We start from the raw sequence: 26,743 nt of genomic DNA, 5'->3' as shown, positions 1-26,743 counted from the left end.
GGAAGTTGTACCACAGAACATGAATGTAGTGGATTTAATATTTTGTTATTGCTTGGCAATTTTTGCTGATAAAATGTAAAGAAATGGTAGGGTTGCAAAAGCAGACAGGAAATCCCAAAAATTTCAAATGAAGTCATTATCATTATGTTCATGATTCAGACATGGGAGGTGACATATAAGTCAATGAGCTGTTTGAACGCAGAAGGAAGCTCATTGGATATATACCAGCTCATTGAATCTTGTCACTCCCTCTCTCCTCTAATTTCTCCACCACCGAGCAAGTTTCTCTCTGCCTGACTGGCTGAGTTCCTCCAGCATTTTGCGTGTGTTACTCTCTCTCAAGCACCAGTACAATTCCACTTTGAAAGTTCTGCTTACGCCATCCTGCAGGCAGTCACTTCCAGATCAAATTCTTCTCTGCATTAAAAGTTTATCCTCACACTCTCCCGTCAGCAATTCCACAACCCCCTCCACTCCACCTTGTTACCACAGCCTTGTTTTTCAGCCAAAGTTGAAACTTCTAGGAATCAGAAACTCTTCCCTCTGTTTACCCGATCTAATCTAATAGTTAAACCTTTGCCTAGTGAGACCAACTCAGTTGTGGACCCTCCATATCAGGGAAGGTGAGATTTCACTCTCTGAAAAGGAGACAGAGGAAAAGGAGCTGGAGGAAGAGATGAGAAGTTACATGGTTTGGATAATATGCTCTAGATACAGAACTTTGGATGACTTTTTCTTATTGAGACAATCTAGAATTGGTGAACTGGTTACCTGCCAGGTTTGAAACAAAATGATTGATGTTAACTCATCATTTGCAGTTCCCAGTGAATAAAAGAAGAGCAACTCAATGTAGGAAGCAACCTTTAGAACTGTGATGAGGCTACTGGTTGAAAGAGTGAATTAGATGGATTAATGGCTACCTGCAGTTTTGTAAAGTAAGAAAAGAACATCTCATATTCTCAAATATTCCTCTTTAATTTTGCAATTTTTTTGCACTTCCTTCCCAAGGTCATGCTGCCCCCACAGATGGCAGATGTTTTATCAGTTTTTCTTGCTGTACCTTTTACTGCAGGGTTTCTTGACATGGAGTTTTGTAGAATCACAGCAGTTCAGCTGCTGTCCATCCTCAACAAGAAACACGAGCTCCCTGTAGCTCATCCAGGAAGCAATACTTTATATTTGCAATGATCTGGGTCTGTGCCAGGCATTGCACAAACCAACCAAACAATCTGAGGAGACCAGATGGAAGCAGGCATATGTGGTTGTTAGCTAATTCAAACATGGAAGTGTGGGAAGGATCTAAACCATTGTTACAAGTTCCCAATGGGTAGGATGTGGCACGTGGAGTCATATAAAAAAACACAAATGGTGAGATTGAGTACATTTATCATTTACAAAGTGGTAAATCTTGTGATGTAAATCGGCAAGATAGTTTTATCCACAGAAAAGATAACTGAGACATTCTATCCGAAATGCTTGTGTGCAAATTCTGTCAGGCACAGAATTGCTTAGCAAAATGGATCATATAAAATACTTTTTCTGCTATTTTTACACCTATTTCAAAAATAGATCAATGTTTCTTATACGAGTAAGTTACTTTGAGATGGAATGGTCAATGCTATTCTATAAAATCATTTGGTGCATTTTAAGGTCACACAAACATTAAGACATGGTTAATCTAGCTTTACTGGCATTGAGAGAAAAACTTAATTCACAACATTGAGAGAACTTGTGTTATTCTTAAACTATTGAAATGGGGTCTGTAATGTTTCTAACCTGGAGTGATCCATTTCCCAGACATTGACTTCATCACTCTTCCTGAAACCGGCCCAAAGTTAAGCCAAACTTTTTGCAAACGAGACATAAGAATTTCAAGACATGTCTATAGCAACATGAAATCAAGTTGTTGATATATCTATAACTCTACCCTACCAAAGCTTTGCCTTAGTTCATGTGTTGGTAAAATCTTTGTCCATGCTCTCTAGTCTTTGCTGTTCAAATGTATTTCCAACTAGATTCCAGTGACTTACCATTGCAAAATAATACTTAATTAAACCCTCTCTGCACTAACACATACAAGGATAGGAAAGGTTGCAAAGTATACGAGCCAAACACAGTAAAATGGGGCTAGCTCAGGTATGCAACTTGGTCGATGTGAGCAACACACACAAATACTGGAGGAACTCAGCAGGTCAGGTAGCACCTATAGGGGGAAATGCGGAGTTGACGTTTTGGGCCAAAAAGAACGGAGGAAATCCTCATCTGCATATACCCTGAAGAAAATTTACAGTGGAGCAGCAAAGCAGAGACATGAGAGATTCTGCAGATGCTGGAAATCCTGAGCAACAGACAAAAGGTATCTATGAATTCCCCTCCATAGATAGTGTTGACCTACCGAGTTCCTCCTGCATTTTGTGTGTGTTGCTCAAGATTTCCAGCATCTGCAGAACCTCTCATTTCTTGGTCAAAATGGACCAAAGGTTTTTTCTCTATGCTGTATAAGTATGACTGTAAGCCGCAGTCACATTCACCCATCACTGTTTTACCTACTACCCTACATTTGCCTAATTAAGCAAAACTTTTATTTTAATATAACCATTCTTTTTAAATTTATACACGGTCTTACCTGTTCCTGATATCAGTAACCTTCTCCAACCCACCAGTCTTACAAGATATTGGAGTTCTTCTAACTCCTACATCTGATGCAACTCGAAAGTTAATGACTTCACTGTTTCTGACCACTTGATATTTAAGCTCTGTAACTCCCTCTCTAAATGTGTCTGCTTTCCATGTTCCTTCCTTCCTTTAAATGAGTCCTTAAGATCCAGTGCTTTGACCTGTCTTCTGGTCATCTCCATCACTGCGTAGCTAGGTGCCAAATTCTGTCCAATAAGGTTCTTGCAAAGTACCTTGGATGATTCAGTAAATAAGAGTAAATTTTCATCCATCTTCATGAGGGATAGTGGTCACTTAAAACTGAGGTGTGCAAGAATTGCTTCTTGCAGAGGAAATTGAATCTCTTCAATTACGTACTCAGGATTGTGGTGGCCAGGCCATTCATTGGAGGGATTCAAAGAAGAGGCAGATACATGCTTTTAAGATCAGAAAATTGAGAGCTACAGGGAATTATATGCATGGAGTAGGTCAACCATGATCATATTGAATGGCAGGGCTGGTCCTAAGAATCAAGTGGCCAACTCCTGCGGTAACTGACAACTTGGAATGGTTATCAGGGATATTTCAACTGGCCTCAAGAGTAGTAGGTAGTGTGAAAATAAATCTGCTCTCCAATTCCTACTATGAAAATGCTCATACTTGTTACCCAACGATACGTTGAGGCTCTGTAGTTGGATTCAAACTCGCAATCTTCAACCAGAGCTGAAGGTGCTACCAACAAATTTGTGCCATGTCTAGAAAAGGTGAAGAGCTGGTGTAATTGATTCAATCTTTCCCCTGTAAAATGCAAAGTTAGTGATGGGACAATTGGCACTCTGGTGCATTTATCCATAGCAGATATGGAGTGTGGGCTTTAGTGTTCAACATAATTTAGTGTAAATAACATGCATACGAGAGATCGGTAAGTGGATAGCTTATGTGTGGGTCTGGTTAGGAAAACAAGTCATCAATGAGTATAAAAACCATTAGCAAAAAAGATCTGCACCTGTAATATTTAAACATTCCAATGCAGTGACCTGCCACAAGGCACAGACTAGTGAAAGATGAGATGAGATAAGGGGAAGTAGAGTCAGATTCATGGGCACCGGCTGAATGTTCCTTTTCAGGGCAGGGATCTGACTGAAACCCAAGCTTTGCCATTGACTATAATGGAAACTGCTCTCAGGGGGAGGCACAAAGCTCAGAAATAGCAGCGCCCTAGGCCACCTGACTGGACTCCTCCAGAATGTAGTTCCTGCATGGCATTTAAATATTTTCTTCGTATTTTATTAGAGGTGCTGTTAAGAATTAAACACAGCCTGGAAAATGAGCCAGTAGCACCGTCACTGTCATTTTTTTTAAAATAAGAAGTATTATTTATTTCATAGTTTGTTATTATGTAATGATTTAGAGTTCACTATTGCTAGTTGCCAACACCTTTGCTTCTGATTCAGAGATTTAAGGGTTCTAATGTGACATTAAGGGACACTTCTACTGATTGAGGTACCAATCTTCTGATAAGGTGTTAACCCCAGATGCTGTCCATTTTCTCAGATTGAACATACATACCTAGCTATCAAGATTCCCTGTCAGAAAGTCAGGCTTTCAATGAACTATCCCTGGCCAGTCTGGTAACATTGGAAGTCCCATTTTCACACAATTCCAATTACATTGTCAATGCAGAACATCAATATTAAACTGTAGACTGTATTATGTATTTGAAAGGAACAGCAGGGGTAGGGATTTGCACCTGGTCCCAAACCCCAGCTTAGCTGGTAATTAAAACAGCTCGTGAGCACTGGCCTGCAACTGAGGCAGAACGCTAATCTTACTGGTACACCTGGTCAAACAATGCTGACTCTCCCACCTCCCACACTGTGAAATGCTCTGCCTATTGACTCCCCTGTTTGCATAAAACCTATTTTCTATAATCAAAATAAATTACCTGGGCAGGTTATGGGAGAAAAGACTGGGTCTTGGGAAAAAATGTGCTGTAATCTGCAATTTGTTTAAACCACGTGACGATTAACACAAAAGTGTTTGTTCCCTCAGAGGAGCAAAAGAGAAAAAAACATGCCCAAGCTGGTCTTTTAACTGTTTAACATAAAGCTACAGCAACTTGCAGTTTATATAATACCTTCAAAAGAATAAAATGTTCAAAGGCATCATGGTAAACAAGTAGCAGGCACTACTTTGTTTACATTTTCAGAGACTCTCTGTCCCGTGCTGTACCTGAACCATGTAATCTGTGGGAACCATTTCTCACTATATATGGCTCTCCATATATAACAAGAACACAGTGGTTTTCCTTTCATGGGCAATCCTTAAGTAGACTTCACCATCTTGCATATCCAAATCAGTCTGCAACATTGCATCCTTCTTCTACCACCACAGCAACAAGGGCGTATCAGCTCCTAATTTTTATTCGTGTTACAGGATATGTGTGATAGCAGCACTTTTTTCCAAACATCATTGTCCCGGAGAAGGTTGTGATGAGCCACTGCCTTGTGACAAAAATAGCACTCAACCAGTCATGGATTTTATCTCTGAAGTAATGAAGGATCATCAATATCTTTCCAGTATGACATGTGACTTAGAAAAATACCGCATTGCAGCACATTGGCCTATCTTGTCTATGCCAAACAATTTTTCTGCCAAGCCCACCTACCTGCAGTTAGACCATAGCCGTCTGAGGATCTTTCGTGGACTCAAAAAATCGATGCAGTCACAAAAAAGGAATGACAACCGTTATATTTCATTGAGAGTTTGAGAAGACTCGGTAAGTCACCAAAGACACTCGCTAATTTCTACAGGTGTACTCTGGCGAGCATCCTAACTGGTTGTGTCACCGTCTGGTATGGAGCGGCCACACCGGATTCGAAAAAGCTGCAGAAAGTTGTAAACTCAGCCGGCTCCATCATGAGCACTAGCCTCATTAAAGAAGCAGCATCCATCATTAAGGACCCCGCCACCCAGGACGTGCCTTCTTCTCATTGCTAATGTCAAAGTGGAGGTGCAGGGATCTGAAGATGCACACTCGGTGTTTCAAAATGTCTTCTTTCCCTCTGCTATCAGATTTCTGAATGGACAATTAAAATTACCTCAACATTTTTTGTCTCTATTTGCACTACTTCTTTAATTAAATTATGAATTCAGTGATATATAATTTGTAGGTTTTTTTATTATTACGTATGGCATTGTACTGCTGCCACAAAACAGAAAATATCTTGACATGCCAATGATGTTAAACCTGATTCTGATTCTGAGTATGGTGATGTCCGTAATGATTATTTGAGACTGTGCAGGCTACTGTAATGTTCCAAGACCCAAGGAAACTAACTTCAAGGCAGGGGTTTCTAACCTGGGGACCCTTTAGTTAATGGTAGGGTCCATGTCATAAAGAAGGTTGAGAAATCCTGCTTTAGGAGCAATTTTTCATGGGAGATCTCCTGTCACCTCTTTGTTGAGCCTTAGAAATTTTGTTTGTTCTGAGAAGGAAAACCATATCAAACCATTCCCAATGTGTGGAGTTTGCAGACTGATTTAAAAATTAAATCTTCCGGTTTAAGTTGTCGCTGGTGAAGTATAGTGACTTCTTATAACATATAACCATATTATAGTTACAGCATGGAAACAAGCCATCTTGGCCCTCCTAGTCCATGCCGAATGCTTACTCTCACCTAGTCCCACCGACCTGCACTCAACCCATAACCCTCCATTCCTTTCCTGTCCATATGCCTATCCAATTTTTTTTAATGACAAAATCGAACCTGCCTCTACCACTTCTACTGGAAGCTCATTCCACACAGCTACCACTCTCTGAGTAAAGAAGTTCCCCCTCGTGTTCCCCTAAACTTTTGCCCCTTAACTCTCAACTAACGTCCTCTTGTTTGAATCTCTCAATGGAAAAAGCCTATCCACGTCAACTCTATCTATTCCCCTCATAATTTTAAATACCTCTATCAAGTCCCCCCTCAACCTTCTTCGGTCCAAAGAATAAAGACCTAACTTGTTAAAGCTTTCCCTGTAACTTAGGTGCTGAAACCCAGGTGACATTCTAGTAAATCTCCTCTGTACTCTCTCTATTTTGTTGACATCTTTCCTATAATTTGGTGACCAGGACTGTAAACAATACTCCAAATTTGGCCCCACCAATGCCTTGTACAATTTTAACATTACATCCCAACTCCTATACTCAGTGCTCTGATTTATAAAGGACAGCATACCAAAAGCTTTCTTCACCACCCTATCCACATGAGATTCTTGTCAGCAGAAAAAAAACACAAACAAAACTACTATCTACTTTACTGTCATACTTTTTTTGGTAAATGACCACTGCAGCCCAGTAGCCTGTAACTCCCTTTTGGAGCTTTTGAACTGTCTGAACAACCTGACATTTTTGTGGTGTGAACTAAAGTCTCAAAGATGCAGGACAGTTGCGGTGTGGTACGTATGGGTTAAATTGAAGTGGTGGGGCCCAGGCATAAGAGTAGGGAATGAGCCAATGTTTTGTTATTGCTGGACCTGTCTTGGAGATGATTCGATGCAACAGAACCAAGGTGAGGCAGAGCTGAGGCAGCAGGGCCCAGGTGCAGGGAGGACCCGAAGTATGATCAACTTAAGCGGTGAGCCAAATTGGACTGGTTGGCTACAGGCCGAATCGAGGTGGCGGAGTCCAGGCGCAGTAGTGTATTGAAGCGGCAGGCAAGGAGTGACCCATGGTTTCATCAATTTAAATGCCAGGCTGAATTGGAAAGGTTGGCTACTGACTGACTTGAGACTGTGGGGCTCAGGCCCCAGAGCGTAGCAAAATATCAGGGCCTGGGCCAGAGAGTGAGGAACAAGCTGAGTTCTGGATGAATTAAGTTCTGGGCCAAAAAGAAAAGGTCAAGGTGTCAGAGCCAGATGGACTTGTTCGGCTCGCTGCCCCATGAGGTTTATTCATCTCTACACTGAACTGAGGCTGTGCCCTGCAATTAACGGGCTACTGGATCAGCTACAGTGATGACTGACCTTGCGGCTGTGGACTCGTTCGTGAACTTCCATTGTTCTAGTTTTTGTTGTTTGCACAGTTTGGTTTTTCCACACTTTCGGTGTTTGATGGTCTATTTTTAACAGGTTCTATTGGGTTTCTTTGTTTAGTGGCTGCCTGTAAGGAGACGAAGCTCAAAGTTATAGATAGTATACATACCTTGATAATAAATACACTTCAAACTTTACTAATTATTCTCTTAAACTAAGGAGATTTATCAGGATGTAGGTCTTTTACTCAACATCAGTAAGCAGTTGTTGGCTGAATTACACAGCGGCAGCACTGCTGTTGGATGGCAGATCAGACACTTAGGCTATGTCCACACTAGACCGGATAATTTTGAAAATGCCGATTTCAAGTAAAAAAGATAGGCATCCACACTAAGTGTTTTTTTAAAAATCTCTGTCCACATTAAAATGGATATTTCGGTGAATCTCCTCCTACTGCGCACGTGCAGGACAAGACTACCGAAAATAGGTGACATGTTTGGTGTCGAATCTCGCCGTGAAAGACTTGGTGCGCATTTGTTCAGTTACAGACTAGAAAAACTTAAACAATGGACAGCTGTTGGCTCACATGCAGGAGGAAGAAAAAACAAATACTGGAGCGTATGGAGGCAACCGACAGGGAGTTCACGGACAGTATGAACTGGCTGACGACGAACATTGAAAAACTGACTGACTTTGTTGCATTAATAAATCCCCTTGTTAAATGTATAAAATATGTCTGCATCAGTGTTATCTTGTATTTCCACACAATGTTACATTAGGCTGTCACACATCTATTGTCAGAGAAGTACTTGCATAAATGGGTAAATCACCTTCATACAAGCAAGGACAGAAAACAAGGCAAAGTCAGTATACTTATTTATTCAGTAAGTTATGGGTCAAAGTATTTGGTGAGTACATTTCTAACTCTTCGGGCTTCAGTTTTATTGCCGTTTGTTCTGAAATTGTTAGGTTGCGTTCAAGAAAACAATGAAATGGTGCACTGCCGTCACCATCTGTTCCGGCACGTCATGACAGCATTTTTAGATTTCTCCGGTTACCCCGTCCACACTGCTCCGGCCAATCCGGCATTTTCAAATTTACACACTCTGGAAGGTGTTTCTGAAAATCTACATTTTCAGGGGATGTAAACGCCGTTTCAGTGTGGACGGAGGGTAAAAACGAAGAGAGAAAGCTTCAGTTACGGATTTATCCGGTGTAGTGTGGACGTAGCCTTACACAGGGTATTGAGTGCTATAATGCTATTGGAAGTAACTTTCTTTGGACAACCAAGTCCTCATTTGTAGTTACAGGTGGGTGGAAAAGATCACATAGCACAAGAAAAGCAGGGGAATTCTCCTTGGCATGCTGGCCAATAAAAGTTCAAAAGGTTCAGATCATTTATTCTGAAAGTATATATGCAGTACACAACTCTGAGATTTGTTTTCTCCATAGAGCCACGAAACAAAGAAAACCATGGAAGTCAGTTCACAGAGAAACAGCAAACCAATTCCACCTGACATAAAAAAAGAATAGTAACACCATCATCATCGCCTCCCCAAACCCTCTCCCCCATGAAACGCAAGAACACTGGCCCCCAAATCCCCCTCTCCCTGTACAAAAAATCTGACAAAATCGCTACAAGAACATCAGCCCTCGAAACCCACCTCTCCTCACAAAAAACTACAAGAACATCGGCCCCCGAATCCCCCTTCCCTGAAAAACGAGGAAGAACGGGTGAAAACACACAATATAAAAACAATGAGACTATGGTTAGTAATAATTAACCTTCCACCAGCTTCACAACAAAAGCAAGTTAGCGGGCCATTATCACAGTTCAGTCTGTGAGGCCCTGCAGTGTGCGAATTGGAAACACCAGAGTCAATGTTTAAAGTCCTCCGAATGGCTGCCTTATGCTTGGGGATGCTCTGAAATTCTGAGAGGTGTCCAATATCAAAACTTAGTGAAGTTGCCTCATTATTCCTTTCTTTTGCATTAATAATTTATTTTGTATTTTTTGGTCATTTTCCATGTATGTCTATGCATTATACTGCTGCTGCAAATCACCAACCTTCACATCACAGAGAATCGATGTGATAATAAACCTGTTTCTGTTTCCGATGCTCACACCAGCCGACTGCAGTCTTCCTCTTTTGTTGCCCTCCACTGAGAAACTGTGTTTCTTTTTTCTCTCTGGTAGGTCGTGGACATGGATCAGAAGCTAAACACCATCACGGACATGCTGCACCGATTGGTTGCTAACCAGGAGGGCCATTCGCACTTGCAGGCTCACCGACTGCCGCAGGGAACTGTTTCACAAGGTGTTGCCTCGAGACACAGCTCTCTGCCCAGCTATGAGCAGCTGACCGTGCATAGAAACGACCAAGACAACATGGCCTAATCCTCGTTCCTCTGGTGTTTCAAGTTCAACCACATTCACGAGATTGCAAGAGAGACCATTTGGATGCTTGTGTAGTAAGCCTCAAGGTTATACACATAACTGACACTAACCTTCAGGAGCTGACAGTGCACTGAACAAGTGTGTGAAACTTGAAACCAGCCCATGATTAAACTCCATCTGCCTCCTTGACATAAATGTCCCTTCTGATTCTGGTTGATGGACTCCATTGGTTTTACAGAGTTCTTCGTAGCATTCTGTTGGACATTGCCCAAGCACATTTCAAACACCCCTCTGGTTACTTGTTTAGGAAAATGTGAAGGCAGTGCTTTGACTGTCTGTAAGACTGGAGGACTGGTAGCACTCAATGTTAAGAAAATTGTAATCCTTTTTAGAGTAGATTTGTTTTAAATGCAAAATTCAAAATATTGTATGGTTGATGAAAGATGTATGAACACTAACTCAGTGTCAGTACAATCTTCCCCAAACTGCTCAGTGACAGCATAACTGTGAAAATTCACTGTCTCTTTCGTTCATTCTGCTGTGCAGGTAGACTGACAGGAGAAGAAATGCACAGGCAATTTATATCGCATGTAAATCTCCAAAAACCCAGAGGGTTGATGAGCATTGATAAATTCTCAAAAATATTTATCCCAGTTCATTCCAGATAGGCCAGGTTGCTGTTTTGTTTTCAGCACCATAAAGGGATAAGTATGTTCTTCTAAAGCTACAGTAATCCACACTTCACTTCGATTATTATGATAGTTTCACTTCTCTCTTTTATTTTTGAATATCTTCAGGCAAGTCAGTTGCTACCTCTGGAGCCACACTTCTCCTTTTAGTTGCAATAGCAGACCATCCCCCAGACTGTAACTACAACCAGAGATTAATTTACAAGGGTTTTTCTAGTTCTCGAGTCTGCGGTTATCCTAGTCTCCATTAGTGAGCATCCTCTTCCATTTGACGTAAAGTGGTTTTATATTTCAATGCTCACTGATTTCAAGGAATTCACTCTGGGGATTTCTGACAGCATGATGTCCAAATTACCTTAAGACCTGGAAGTGGGTCATTTCAGATGATGCGATTAAACTAGCTTAAAGGACTCGCCTTCTCATTCCCAATCTGATTTTTCCTGCAACCCATTCTCTCCGCCTACTCACCAAATCCCCTCAGATTCCAGTGCGCATCCACATGCTTGGTGCTTGTTGCAGTGGCCAGCAACCCACCAGCCCACAGCCCTTTGGGATGTAGGAGAAAATCAGAGCACCTGGAGGAAAATCACGTCATTACAGGAAACTGGAATCAGAAGCACATGACAGTCATCCATTTAAAATTTGTGCCATGATTTTACTTCCATATACTTCAGTCACAAATGAAGTGACCTTGCCAATGTCTGTCCACCATTATATACCAGTGCACAATATTATGCCCCCTCCGATCTTTCTGCAGCTGATTTTTATAACCTTAATGTCATTGTTATAAGACAGATTGAAGGAAAAGTGCACAATCTCCCAAACGATTGATTCCAAAGGACCCATCAGTCTGATGGTGCGTCCTGTAACATGTTGGGTTGAAATTTAACCTGCCTTTGTGAAATGCTGTCTTTCCAAATCTGGTGTCAGGTCATCCTGGAACCAAAGACCGATGAGTCCAGACTGTTTGTCAATAACCAATATAGTCTGTGACTACAAGCTACTGGAATTACTGTTGCCCTGTTGTAGCAGCTTATCAGAAGATCAGTTGAATGATAAAGGTCAAGCAGCTCCAGCTATCCTAGAAGATAAAATTAATTCATGATTGGATGAGCTACAATCCACAGTCAGACACAGAAGAAATACCATCACTTTGAAATCAATTGAAGTAAAAATTGGGTGGGACATTGAAGAGATGGGCTTAGCACTGAGGATTTTCAGTCATGTCCTACAAGAGTATACATGAAAGCCTAGAAAATGCAACTTGACTGAAGTCTATATTTGGCCAATATTGACATAATGGGCCAAAAGATTTCTGTAAGTAGCATACATTTGTATGATTCAGTGAGTAGGTTAGAAATTCAAATGTGCCCAAGTCATGCATCTCCATTTGAACTTTTTGTGCATCATATTTATGAGTTATGGTATTAAGTCTGTGGAAATAATTGAGCTAAATCTCAGCTACCTTGAATAAGGGAAGCAGTAAGTAGGTCTGGAAAGTTTACTCTGGCACCTTGGAACAGGGCAAGGGGTTAAAAAGTCAATTCCAAACAACCACAGTCATGTGGATATCTAACAACATCAACATTGGGATTAACTGGGATCCATTGCAAGATCAACTTTCTTGTTAAGGTTCGGAGCAAGGCTTGCATCATATGCCACAGTGTGATGTTGTCATTGTATCCCTTAGGAATGATTCTTCCAATTTAGATGACCCCTGCTACTTTCGGCATGTGGCAGTGTGTGAAATGATTACCAAATTGGCAGTCCCTTACCAGCTAGGTGAAACTGAAGGAATGAGTAAATTTTTGTCTTTTGTGCTTTTGCAACACTAGGTGCTGGAAAAAAACAGGAGCGTTCTTCAGATTTAGAACATCATTGTGATGGACCATAATTCATCTACCCAACACCCTCATAACCCTCTACAAATTGATATTAAGAAAAAGGATGAGAGAAGACTGCTTTCACAATTGAAGAGCATAATACTTCAACTAAATTAGTCCTGGAAATCAAACCTGAAAGTTTCCTCTATGGAGCTGATTCATGTGTGCTCTCTCTTTGAGAGATGGGAGAGAACAATGTGTAAATGAAAATGGAGCCATAGTGTCAACCATAGATATAGTTCAAAAGACTTTGCAAAACAGGGAATCGATGATATTCTAAGAAGCTAGAGAAAATCAATGAAATCCATTGCATCTCAAGTGTGTAAATGATGCCATGATTATTGCACAAAGCACTATAACTAATCATTTTCTTTTTAAGGATGAAATCATTTGGTACCTGCCAAGATTATTGATGCTGTATAGAAGGATCTGTTTGCAATTGGCAACTACTGATGCTGGCATGCCAAGCTACAAAATGATTCAAGAGTCCTTTTATCTTTGTGTTAAAAAAACAATATATATTGTAAATTTTTTACTGATATAAACAACCTGGGGTATATTGTAATTTTTATAAATTTTACTCATCAAATTAAATTGATTCAATTACATCCATTACTTTAATAATAACTGATTCCTTCCTTGCCACTTTCTCATTTTCCTCCCTTCCTTCTGTGTTCTACCCTCTTTCAGCCTTCTTTCATTCATTCCTGTCTTCCTCTAATAGCCTCCCCCTTATTCATTCACAAGGTATGGGCAATGCCAGTATTTTTGGCCTTTCCAATTTCACTTAAGGTTATTGGTGATTAACAATCTTCTTGAAGCATCACTGTTTTTCTTCCTTCTACCTCCTTTATCTCTTTCATTGCTTTCTGTTTCGTCTTTCCACCATCATCATTCTTTGCATCTCTCTGTCTTTTTAGTCTCTACCAGTTCCTTAACTTCCTCTTCCCATTCTCTTCCTGCTTCAGCCTGTTTCTTTTCATTTCACTATCTGTTCACCTATTCCATCTCCTTTCCTCGCCTTCATCCTTCTCCTCACACATTGACACATCCTTTGGCTCTCTGCTGAGTCGACTAAGATTTCAATGACTCGTTAAGCTCTTTTCCCTACGTATCAATCCAGTGCAAACGTACTGATCACAAACCTACTTACAGATGAAGCAAATTACCTGGGACTCAGGCTATGATTTATAAGCTCAATTTTATAAGATGCTTTCTTTTTTTAACTCAAATATTGTGTATAAATTTGAAGATGCCAATTAGGTATCAAGCCTCAAATAAAAGCAAAAGCTCTATTAATTGTGGCCTGGTTTTAAATGACACTTGTCTTGACACAGCACATAAAATCCTGTGAAAGGGGCCCTCGTGAAACAATGTGCACATTCAGCAGAGTTAAATTTCATTTTTTCCCTAGCCTGATTTACTGACCATTGTCTATTTTTATATATAGTTTGGAGGATTTGGGAAATATTGTTAATCGTACTTATTCCCAAATTAAAACTTAATTATCTTTCAAAGTAAAGATTCCCATTCATTAGTTTGCTTTCTTAGTAAAATATAGGACAGAAAAAGGCCCTTTGGCCCATCTAGTCCATGCCATACCATTTAAGCAGCCTACTCCCATTGACCTGCATCAGGACCATAGCTTTCCATACCCCTACCATTCATGTACCTATCCAAACTTTTCAAATGTTGAAATCGAGCTTGCATGCACCACTTGTGCTGGCCGCTCGTTCCACACTCTCCCTTTGAGTCAATCAGTTTTGATCCCAATGTGCCTTTTCTCCCCTTCCTGCACCCATTGGCACCTTTCTCACACTGAGGTCAGGAGAAGGGGTAAAATTGCACAGAGCCCAAAACAAGCACTGGATCTCATTCCATCAGTTCCTTCATTTGGTGGTTAAGGTCAAACTTATCCAAGAATGTCACAGTACAGATAGTAGGTTGTATGGTTTTTGAACCTGTAAGCATTTGACTCAATAGCATATGACAAATACTGTTGTTCGGTAGCAAAACACTAACCATGTATTAGTATTAGAATGAGTGCAATGTATTCCTTAGCATAGTACAGATTGTCACTGTATCACAATAAGACAGTATTAATTAGTGCTGCTATTCCAATGCTATTATTCAGCATCACAGTGTATGATTCTGTTACAGTTACTAATGTCATGGGACTCTCGTGTCTCCGGCACAGCGTCATTCTGTTTTAATATTGAACTGCATAATTTTTGTATGGGACAGCAAGTATCTCATTCTGATCAACACACACAAAATGCTGGTGGAACGCAGCAGGCCAGGCAGCATCTATAGGGAGAAGTACAGTCGACGTTTCCGGCCGAGACATCAACAGTGCTTCTCCCTATAGACGCTACCTGGCCTGCTGCGTTCCACCAGCATTTTGTGTGTGGTGCTTGAATTTCCAGCATCTGCAGATTTCCTCGTGTTATCTCAGTCTGACACTGGATTAAGTGATATTAGTCCAGTACAGAATGAAAGTAGCAATTTTGGTTTAATGATACTGAGTAGTGATATTGGAGATGAGATCGTTTGTGAGAGTGTAAATGTTGTGACTCTGAGCTGCACTGTGATGTGGACTGTCATACTAACTAACATGTACAAACTCCACTGAAATACTTCATTACTTTGCACCCACGGTCACTAATGAAGTCACTTGAACACCTGTCTAATTTGTACCCCAGTTCAATGCAACACTTGGGGTTTCCACACCTCAAACGTGTACCACTGCACATGGAGACCTTGCTCCTGATCAGTGAGTGGTAATTGACTTTATACAGTGATTTTTTTAAAAATCAAACCATGATTAATTTAAATTTGATACATTTGCTCTCCATTGTGAACAAACACAGGTGTCAAACCTATAGCTCTGTTTATTAGGTAGGATTATGTATCCAACATACATTTTCTCTCCTCTCTCCCTGGCTTTCCCCTCCCCCAGCCACTCCCTGCCAAACTTATGCACACGTTTCATTTTGTTCTTGATCAGCTATTGTTCATGTAAATCCTCCCCATATATTTTATGAGTGCCTTCAGTCTAAAGGAACAGATGGTGTCCTGTTCTGTCTTCTGAAGCGATTTGCAACCTACATTCCATCACTTGATGCTGACAGATAACTGAGTTATACAGCACACGACCATCTGGTGTATGACACATCTTATGTCTTCCAGACAATACTCCATCAAACCTTCTCAAGGGAGAGGTTAGTCTCTATGGCGACGACAGCATGTGCAGCTCCAGGCCGTATTCAGGCACAAGCCATCTCACTCCTTCCCTTTTCTTCTTTTGCCATTGTTGTCGGTAGGTTCTTAGCTGCATGGCTACTCAGCTGCTGACAATATCCGCGAAGGTTTTGTCCTTGGTCCGGTTACCATTGTCTGCAAACTTTACTCCATTATTTATATTTTCAATATCCAATGACTGACTGGAGCATCTGCTCTGGCCTGATGCAGCAAGTTCACTTTAGCTCCTGGGTCTTGACTACTCTTGCTTATTGACATGCTTCAGCTAACGCTTTGAGTGATTGTTCGCGGCGAGCTTCGATCTTCCTTTTTTTGTCTGTGATTTGCTGATATTGTTCATCCTTCTGTGTTATCTCTGGCAGAGTTTTGTTTAAGGTACAGATGGGAGGATTCTTCTAAACCCTGCTTCTTCAGTGCACCTTTAGCATTTGCATTAATAACACAGGACAACAAATTTTTTCAGAAGTGTTGCTTCCTCAGAATTTTTTTTGTTTATGATAGAATTCATGAAGCTGAACACAAATATACGTTCTGACTATTTGTATCATGTAGGAATTTAAAGAAACACAAAATTATTTTTTTTAATATAATGTGTTTAATTTCATAAAGGTGCTGATGCTTTGCAATATAGTAGTTCAGCTGAGCTAAAAATGTTGTGTTGATGATTTTCATTTATACTTATTGTCTGAGGCTTCTTGCTTAATGTGTCCACCAATAATCAGCCAACACTGATGGATTCCAGTTGCCCTGATGCATTTTCTGTATGACTGCAATGTCCTGGTGAAACCTTTCACCATGCTTGTCACTGACAGTGCCAAGATTTACAGGGAAGATGTCTAAATAGGAATGCAGAAAAATGAATCTTTAGTGACATGTTGCATTTAACAGTCTTGTGTGCTTGAAGCATGTTGTCAACCAGCTATATGTATTTTTATGCTCTGTATCAGCCAAGAAATTTTTCAACACTGTGCCTTCCATGTGATTTTCTCTGGTCCCACCAAAAGTCCTTCAAATTGCCTGTCGTTGGTGACCTGTTTGATTTGTGTACTAACAAAAATACCTTCCTTAATTTTGGCATCAGTTACTCTGGGAAACATCTGTCTCAAATATCGAAATTCCTCACGGAAATTTATAACCTTTTTAAGACCTCAGTTACATAAAATGCACCTTGTCTAAGCATGACCAGGCATGCCTGGAAAATATAGAAAACTCTTCAGCTTACATTCAGGGCAACGTTTGAATTGATTTGAATTATGATTTGAAATTTTTTAAAAAGGCATTTTCAAAATATAGTGTGTGATAGGGAAATATTAGATTGTGAGGACACTCAGTCCTCAGTAATGCATGCATTAATAAATGATACAATGTTCCTCCAGCATGATATCACAAAAGCACAAGACAGACCAAGACTAACTTACATAAACCACGTAATTATAACATATAGTTACAACAGTGCAAAGCAATGCTATAATTTGATAAGGGCAGACCATGGACACGGTAAAAAGTCTCAAGGTCCCCGATAGCACATCATCTCACGCAGACGGTAGAAGGAAGAAAAACTCTTCCTGCCATGAACCTCCAGCGCCGCAAAGTTTCCCGATGCACCATCTGGAAGCATCCGACCACAGCCAACTCTGAGTCCATCCGAAAAACTTCGAGCCTCTGACACCGAGCACCGAGTGCTTCGACCCCAGCCCCGGCCACCAAGCAACAGGCAAAGCCAAGGATTCGGGGCCTTCCCCTCCGGAGATTTTTCATTCGCACAGTAGCAGTGGCAGCGAAACAGGCACGTCAGAAGTTTCACCAGATGTTCCTCTGTGCTTCTCACGTCTGTCCCCATCAAATCAGGATTGTGCACAGCCCCTACTTACAGATAACAGATATTCATTCCTGGAATGGCCACGCACGCTGCCATCACACCGCCATTTTCTCATCATATCATGGTGGTTCTCTTGATCAGCAGCCCAAAGTCCATAAGATACATCCAAAAGTATTCAGAAAACAAAATCTTTATTGCCCAATGTAATCACTTTAGACTTGCTCTTTATTATTTTAATTCCCCTACTCTTTCTTGTTTTAATATTTTGCCTTACTAAACAGGGCTTCTTCCTTTGCCTCCTCTTCAATTATATAAAAAATATTCTAGATCTCTGTGTTCATGGGCTTTGGAGGTCTGCAAGTTAGGTACTTTATGGATTTTATAATGCCATTGAGTTAAGTAGTGGTCAGGTATGGGCAGGAAATGATGAAGAACTAGAGTGAAGCAACCTCCTTGCATTGAAGTTTTACACTTCTCTCCTTCCTTTGGCAAAGTTATTTTAAATGCTTCAGAACAAGTCACATAATGTCATAAATCAGTGCTATTTTCTTATTCTGTCATCCTTCTTCCTTTTACCTTCTGTACCAGCTGTAATAGGCCTTCAGCACATCAGTCAAATGTGAGAAGGTCTCTTAGGGTCTGTCCAAAATTGTTTTGCCAGCAGAAATAGGAAGACCTAGATCCCGAATATGCACTTTCCAAAAACACCAGCTAAGAAGAGGGTACGTCTCTGTAACAAGCTCGGAGATGAGCAGGTTTTTAAAGCAAAACTAGAGGTTACCACATTCCACAGGGAGATTATACTAGGCTGTGCAGGTCAAAGGTAGATTCATTCATTGCACATTGTATGCCCTCGTGATAAAAGACAACTATATTTGGGAAATATAGCTTATTGCCATATATCTACACCAAAAATGCATTATGGAGTGTGTACAAAGCAAAACGCCTGTGATCCACCCAAAATCTCTACCTTAAGTTAGTTCTTAAAAAGAGTATTGACCATGCACCTATGCTCCTTCTCCATTTGGTGTGACAGTCATTTTTCAGTGGCTAAATATGGCCATGCTCAATCAAATTTGGATCCCATCTTGCTGCATCCGAACCAATGATTTACGATGTGCCAGATGTTCATCTCCCTGGTTGGTGCCTGATTCAAAACCAAGCTGCCATGTAGCAATGGGAATTCTCAACCCTACAATTTCTTAATAACTTTAGGAGTGTTTTAGCTTTTTTTAATATAAATCCTTTCCCGTTCCCATGCCAACCACCCCTGCTATCTTGAACTAGCTAAGAGCTGCAGAAGATTGAACCTGTGAACTATTCCATTATTCCCTTCCCCACCACGCCTTCTGTATATTATTCCATTCTGATGAAATGGCTGAGGATAATCTACAACTGAGAATTTTGACTCAGTCTTCTGGCAGTGCCCTGTTAATAAAATAAAAGCACAAATGTTATCCTCATGGCTCAGTAAGTTCAGTCAGCAAGCTGTATTAACATTACTATTGTTTATTACTAACCTTTACTGAGTTAACCAAGGTTGGCCAGGATAACAACAGAGGAGACATGGTTGTTCTCATTGCGCTCAGGTTAAGGAGAGGAATACTAGCCAGGACACTCAATCCATAATTGCAATCCAGAAAGCCCTGCTACAATTAATCTTTTCTTCACTTTGGAAGGCAGTAGCACTGCACTTGACTGTGAAACTTCCTGCACTCACTGAGTCTGTCGGTATTCTCTGTCTCAACTTGTGAACGCGTGTCAGAGATAGTTTGACTGCTTTCCCATACTAAGAATTTGGAAAATCAAACTAAAAAGGCTCTGACAGTAGATGACTGAGATGCAAGTGAGTATATTATTTTCTCATAACTAATATGAACTCTGAAAGAGAGGTTTACATTATATAGAACTTTTCATGGGCTCTCAGCGTACACAGTACATTGAGATAATGATCAGTTTATTGGATGTTGGTTAACAGGTAAATACTAGGTCAGAGCAACAAGCAAAGTTTGTCTCATCTTCTTCAAAAGATTGCAGTGGAACCTTTGATGTACACTCATGCCAGCAAATAATCAGTGGTTCAATTGAATGATGGCACCCTCCAAGTGTGCAGCACTCTCTCAGTACTGCCATGGTTGTCTGTCTAGAGTTTGTGCAAGCCTTTGAAGTGAAATGTGAACCTTAAGAAGTATAATTATTAAGGAACAACCGACATCTAATCAACCTGATGGTTATGCCCATCAGTGAAAGGCTTTTGATCCTGTTCCTACTGCGAACACACATGAACATTTGACATCTGACAGTAACGTAGCTTCCCTCATGGAAAATACAACTGAGGTAGGAAGGTCCCAGAGAAGATGGAAAAGGTGTAATGAAGTTCTAATCAGAAACACAATCTGCAGAGGCTGGAATCCAAAGTACACACACGCACAATGCTGGAGGAACTCAGCAGGCGAAGCAGCACCTATGGTAAAGAGTACAATCGATATTTCAGGCCGAGCCCCTTCATCAAGGTGCTCCACCAACCTGAGTGTAGCACCATCACAGAGCATGGGTGCTCGGCTCTATGCTTCTGCCACGATGAGGTCGCATTCAGGTTGGAGGAGTTTTACCTTATATTCTGCCTGGGTAGCCTCCAACCTGATGGCACAAACATCTATTTCTCAAACTCCACCTCCCCCCCACACTCTCCTTCACCATTCCACATTCCCACTTCCCTCTTTCACCTTACCTGCCTATCACCTCCCTCTAGTCCTCCTCCCCCTTTTCCTTCTTCCATGACCTTCTGTCTACTCCTATCAGACTCACCCTTCTCCAGCCCTGTATCTTTTTCACCAATCAACTTTCCAGCTCTTTACTTCACTCTTCCACATCCTGGTTTCACCTATCGCCTTGTGGTTCTTCCTCCCATGCCCCCCACTTTCTTACTCTAACTCCTCAACTTTTCTTCCCTGGTAAAGGGTCTCAGCTCAAAATGTCAACTGTACTCTTTTCTATAGATGCTGCCTGGCCTGCTGAGTTCTTACAGCATTTTGAATGTGTTGCTTGGATTTCCAGCATCTGCAGATTTTCTCTTGTTTGTGATAAGACTCAGGTTATAATCAGGATGACTTCAGTAAGACAGGAAGTGTAAAAGTGATTCTATTTTACATATATTCCCAATTGTCTTTTCCATTAGCATTGCATTTTGAGACCAAAAATTTCTCAGCTGGCTTGTGTATTTTGGCAAAGTAAACTGCTGAAGTGAGACAGCATGATGCAGTTACTCTCTTTATGTTATTGTGCAGAGATAAATTGCATTAAATAAATCTGATCCACATGCTTTGTCCAGCCATTTTAACCTAGAAGAAAATGAGTCAATCCAAATCTCCAGTCTAAAGTTTTTTTCTGGCTTCTGCAAAATGGAAGAGGACAAAGGGTAAAGGTGTAACCTCCGTCACAATAACATTTCACTGTTACATTCAGAGAATGAAGATGTAAGTGGGAGACAGAATGAACCAACTTCAACAAATGTCAGAAGTGCAAACTATTACAGGACTGATTGACACAATGGAACTTAGGAAAGTATCTGGACAGACCTGATCTTCAAGTACTTGCAAGTTAATAGTTGGGGGGGGGGGGCATGTTTTAGAGACAAAGGGATCTATGAAGAGAAATGTGACCAGAAGTCAAAAATTGGAGTGAGAAAATACACAATATAATTGTACATAGAGAGGTAAGTGTGCAGATGTAGAATACTTCAAGATCTTGCGGCTCTGCTAATAACCTACACCCATTTGAAATGTGAGTCTGAATGAAATAAGTTGAGAGTTTTCCGTCTAATTTGTCTCAAATGTAATGGGTGGGTATGGAATAGATTTGTAAGTGTAATACAGCAACCTCTTTCTGAGTAATATTATATACGTACAGTACTTGTAATTGGTGCCTCAGAAGATTGTTGTGTACCTTATAAAATTAACCAGATCAAATCTGTTAAATATCACCAGTTTAGTGAAAACAGCAGGTGAATGCATTCTGTGCTTTCATCAAAAGAGATTGCAATATTTTAAATTCTTCAGTTATTTCCTCTCCCTGTCATTGGAAAATTGAGATAAAGTTCTACAGGTTAGCCAAACATTCTTGTAGAGGTCCTGAATGCCTGTTACTATCCAAAACATTTACCTTAAAATAAGCCTAAGGATCAGGTAATTTACTCCACTTACTCTTAATGTACTGTACATTTATGTCAACACAGTCCCAACATACCATGAACACTTCTTTATAGCTCTTTAGAATTGCATTAATTGCATTTTAATGAACCAGTTTCATTTAAGCTCCTTCTGTTGTTCTTGGCTGCTGGAAGGCTGTCCCTCAGGGAACAAATGTATTGGCCCATCTGCTGGTTGAGATTAAAGACTGCGAACACTGTACGATCAAAGTGTTTTGTGGCGGCTGCACTTAGCTATTCCTCGGCAGTCATTTGAGGTGTTTACTCTATTCTATTTTGCACGGCGATAAGAGGAAGGGCTGTATAACCCCAGCCAAAATATGCAGAGCTTTCTACGTAAATCACCTACCCCTCACAAGTAGGATCCAGATTGCGAGCAGAGCACTCTAAATTTGGCAACTTAATGAGAGAAATATTGTCTTTTTGAATTATAAACATTTACATGTTGGGACATTAACTCTTTGTCATTCTTGCCTCTGAATCAAAATGTTGTGGGTTCAAGTCACTCCCCAGAAACATGAAGACATACAGTCTGATTCAGCAGGCAAAGAGAAAGGGGATGGTGCAGTTCTGAAGGTCTTTTACCCAGGATTTTAAGTCCAGGCTATGACTGTCCTGTGTGGATATTTGAAAATAGTCTAGTATTATTCTGAATAACAGTTGCCTCCAATGGACATTCAATATATAATCTTCAGCCATCATTACAATAATATCAGACCATTAACACATTGTTGATCAGGGTCCCTACTGAGGACAAATCGGAGGGCATGCTTTCCACAATGGCAACTAGAATTCAGAATTGCTGGCTTTGAGTCATCACAAATTCTGTTCCACAAATTCCTGAATGATTCTGAGAGCAGCATAATAAATGAGAAATATTTCTGCTAATAGACAAGGTTAAATGTCACCTTAAAGCATGGAAAAAGAAGTGAAATTGAAACTGGTCAGAATCAACTGAAATCCCTACAACTCAATTTTGTCGGACCAAGTCCAGACATGAGGTTCAGCACCACACTCATTACAGATAATGACTTCTGTGTGTTCCTGTTCCAAACGTTTTCTGCAGCTGTTTTAAAAGAGGTGTATCATTGTGCTGATAATGTATGATATTTACACGGTACAGCATGTGGGTTGGAGCTCCACAGAAAGTCAGCTGAATGAATAGGGCCTTTTGAAAACATCAGCAGATTTGCATCCTAGAAGACGAATCTCAGTGAGTCAAGAAATTAACAAACTAAGAATTAGCTCAAAGAAGAACGTTGTGTTGAAGTATGTTTAACTGAGGAAAGTGTGTACTCATGATTGTTGCATTATATGAACAAGCAGAATTCCTCATTCCTCAATCTGAATTTCTGTTAGATTAAAGGAAATTACCTTCATTGCTCTAGCTTTACAGTAAGATGGCAGTGAGCAGGATATGCCACCCACCCTATATGGCGCCAATCACAACAGCACTCTTACAAAGTGCTGCTTGTAGCCCTGGACCAGAGCAAATACGAAGGTAAACCAGGTAGGTCAGGTGACCTAGAGGCAATAAAATGGAAATGCACCATTTTAACTGTTACTATTTCTTTTTAAGTAATGAGATTCAATGCAAGGCAGCAACAACTGCCCAGAGACCAACCATCTCAGAGGACCCCACGGCCACATGGAGATTGGAATGGGACCATGAGGAACGCATGTCCAGCTTTGACTCTTTTCCTAGCTAATACCTTTTCTCTTCATTGACTGTTCAATGGATCAGATAAACTTACTAAATGTGCCCACAGGTAGTCAGTTGTGTAATTTCACATACTTTTTAGTTGAGAGAATAAAGGTACTGATCGGTAAATACAAGTTCTCTCTGTACTTCTCTAATCATTATTACTAAGGGGTAACAGAATTCATGTAACAGATCTCTTATGTTCTGCCTGTCTTAGTATGAAGACTGATTTTAAGATACCTTTATAAATCAACGTATTGAGTATAAGAGTTGGAATGTTATGGTGAGGTTGTATAAGACATTGGTGAGGCTGAATTTAGAGTATTGTGTGCAGTTTTGGTCACCTAATTACAAGAAGGATGTTAATAATGTTGAAAGAGTGTAGAGAAGGTTTACAAGGATGTTGCTGGGACTTGAGAAACTGAGTTACAGAGAAAGGTAGGACTTTATTCCCTGGAGCGTAGAAGAATGAGGGGAGATCTGATAGAGGTATATAAAATTAAGATGGGTATAGATAGAGTGATTGCAAGCAGGCTTTTTCCACTGAGGCTTGGGGAGGGAAAAAAAAACAGAGAACATGGGTTAAAGGTGAAGGGGGAAAAATATAAAGGGAATATTAGGGAGGGCTTCTTCACACAGAGAGTGGTGGGAGTGTGGAATGAGCTGCCAGATGAAGTGGTAAATGCAGGCTCACTTTTAACATGTAAAAAAAACTTGGACAGGTACAGGGATGAGGGGTGTATGGAGGGATATGGTCCAGGTGCAGGTCAGTGGAACTAGGCAGAAAAATGGTTCGGCACAGCCAAGAAGGGCCAAAAGGCCTGTTTCTGTGCTGTAATGTTCTGTGGTTCTATGGTTCTATTTATATAGGCCAGATGGTCCTCAAACAAAGTTCCATTTTCTCTCTCACAGAGCCTAACAGCTAGAAGTGGGAAAGGAAAGTCAGTCACTACTTGGAGTCGTAGAGTTATACAAAATGGACACAAGCCCTTCAACTCAACTTGCCACAGCCGTTCAGTGCCAATGGAATTCAAAACAAAGCCTTTAGCATGTTATGTGTAAACATGGCCCTAGGGCCTCTAAAGCTGACCCTCCATTCCCACCTTTTGAAGTAACTGCTTGCTGTTTGTATGACCCAGCAGATGGCATCCAAATGTCACTCAGATCCTCAGGGTGATGCAGATCAGCTGGGCTCAGATATTGCAGGGAATACTCCACAATTCGGGTAGCATCTGTGGAGAGAGAAAAGCCAATAAAGTTATCTTTGATCGCAACAAAACGTCACCAATGTGAAACATTAACTCTGTTTTTCTCTCTCCGTAAGGTGCTAACTGACGTTCTAAGTATTTCCAGCATTTTTGCTTTTGTTATATTTCAAATGTTCAACATTTGCAAATTTTTCTTTACTTCTGCAGATTTTCTTGCACTGATGCCGGAACGTCTTCCTACAAACTTAACCCAATTGCCATTAGATCAGAAAAACAAAATGGCATAGCCTTGTCCCTCTCTCTCTCTCTTGTGTTGCATGGGAAAGCTGCTTAAATAGGTGCCAACCCAGGAGTAGAAAATCTTAACAGGACAGAACTTTAGTGTGACATGGCAGCATAGCAGCCCAGCTAGTAAAACCTCAGAGAGATGGGTTTGACCCTGACCTTGGTGCTTCTACCTGTGTGGACCTTGCAACTGCATTGAGTTTCTTCTTGGTGCTCCAGTTTCCTCCCACATCCCAAAGATGTGCTGGTAGGTTGATCCATTACTGTAAGCTGTCCTAAGATCAGATGGGTGACGGAACAATTGATGAGGGTTGATGGGTAAGTGGAAGAGAATGAGTTGCAGGGAAATAATTGGTGAAATGAGATTGATGAAGCCATGTTGGGAGCCAGCATGGGCTCAACAGGCTGAATGGTCCATGTTGTAAGAAAATAGAAACTCTTTCCAATGCTTCTGATTTGTGCCACTGCTTGATGTTTAGTTGGTATGTTTCGTTAAGCAGAGATGATGTTGTGACAAAGTACAACCACTTCTATCCAGGTGTACAGGAGAAACAGTCACTCAAAAAGCAACAGACTCTGCCGTGACAGGACTTAACTCAAGGTGCAATTTAACATAGATGGTTGTTGTTTTAAAGTTGTACTTCAAGTACTCTGTGCACAACTTTACAACATTGTTGTTTCTCTATTTTCCAACATGCAGTGTTTGTTTTTTTTTTCATCTCTGCTGTGACGGGTGTAATTGGTCTAAAATCCAAACCTGACCAGTTTGATGTCTTTAGGAGCTCTACACGGGGGCCTGGAGTCAGCCCCTTCTATCCTGAAAGACATGTATCGTGTTAGGATGTGACAGAATAGAAGGAGGTGAAACATTATTTAGAATCAACTAATCAAAGAATATAGAATCTAACCACCTACTACTCCTTCACTCCAATTTGCCTTCTGCTATCATACCAAAACCAAAATGATTATGTAATCTGCTGTAAAATCTCTTCTCAACCTGGTAATAACAATCCCAGTATCCCCTATCTGTCTAGGCTACTGACCATCTTGATCGCCACCTCTAAGACTGAACAGTCTCCCTAAAACACAGCCTCCAAAAATAAACACAGCTAGTATTACTGTAAAGTGATAGAAACCCTGTATTACAGAAAGCTGCATGATAGCAGAAAACGCTATAGTTGCTGTTGAAGCACAGATTTAAATAGATTTTCCAAATCATGATTGAACTATATCCAATGCAGCACGCGTAATGAAAGTAGTGTCCCTCATCTGTCATTCTGCATTATGGAAATGTGTAAAGGCAGAACTACCTACTAAAGCCCAGCAGATATCTGGCCAGTATTTTGTACTTAGCTTTGTATTGTCTATTATTGGTGAGGGATGCCATATGCCTTTTATTTTAACAGTCTGTTCACCTTTCCTGCCATCTTTAAAGACTGGTCCAATAGCCCCTCGATAATTGTATGGAACGGATAGCTTAAACTGTGAAAGGAATTAATCCCTCTATTTTCATTTCCTTTGCCTTATGTCTCAGATTCTATATTAGACCCACAAGGGAACCAGGCCTATTGGCAGCAGAAGCAAGTTGCAAGTCAGCAGATCTTATAGAGCAGC

The 26,743-nt window shown here is 40.6% G+C and overlaps 1 protein-coding gene across 1 annotated transcript in view; it reads left to right on the top strand.

The window, feature by feature from the left end:
- LOC132397142 (potassium voltage-gated channel subfamily KQT member 1) overlaps positions 1-13,942 on the top strand; it is a 795,097-nt gene extending 781,155 nt beyond the window's left edge. The window contains exon 17 of the mRNA XM_059975504.1: positions 9,875-13,942. Within this exon, the coding sequence (XP_059831487.1) occupies positions 9,875-10,075 (201 nt within the window). The 3' untranslated portion in view covers positions 10,076-13,942. The remainder of the gene's footprint in view (positions 1-9,874) is intronic.
- Positions 13,943-26,743: the final 12,801 nt, after the last annotated feature.

The sequence above is a fragment of the Hypanus sabinus genome, chromosome 7, assembly GCF_030144855.1.
Source record: "Hypanus sabinus isolate sHypSab1 chromosome 7, sHypSab1.hap1, whole genome shotgun sequence".
In the NCBI taxonomy this organism is placed as follows: Eukaryota; Metazoa; Chordata; class Chondrichthyes; order Myliobatiformes; family Dasyatidae; genus Hypanus; species Hypanus sabinus.
This window is presented reverse-complemented; position numbering and strand designations above follow the sequence as displayed.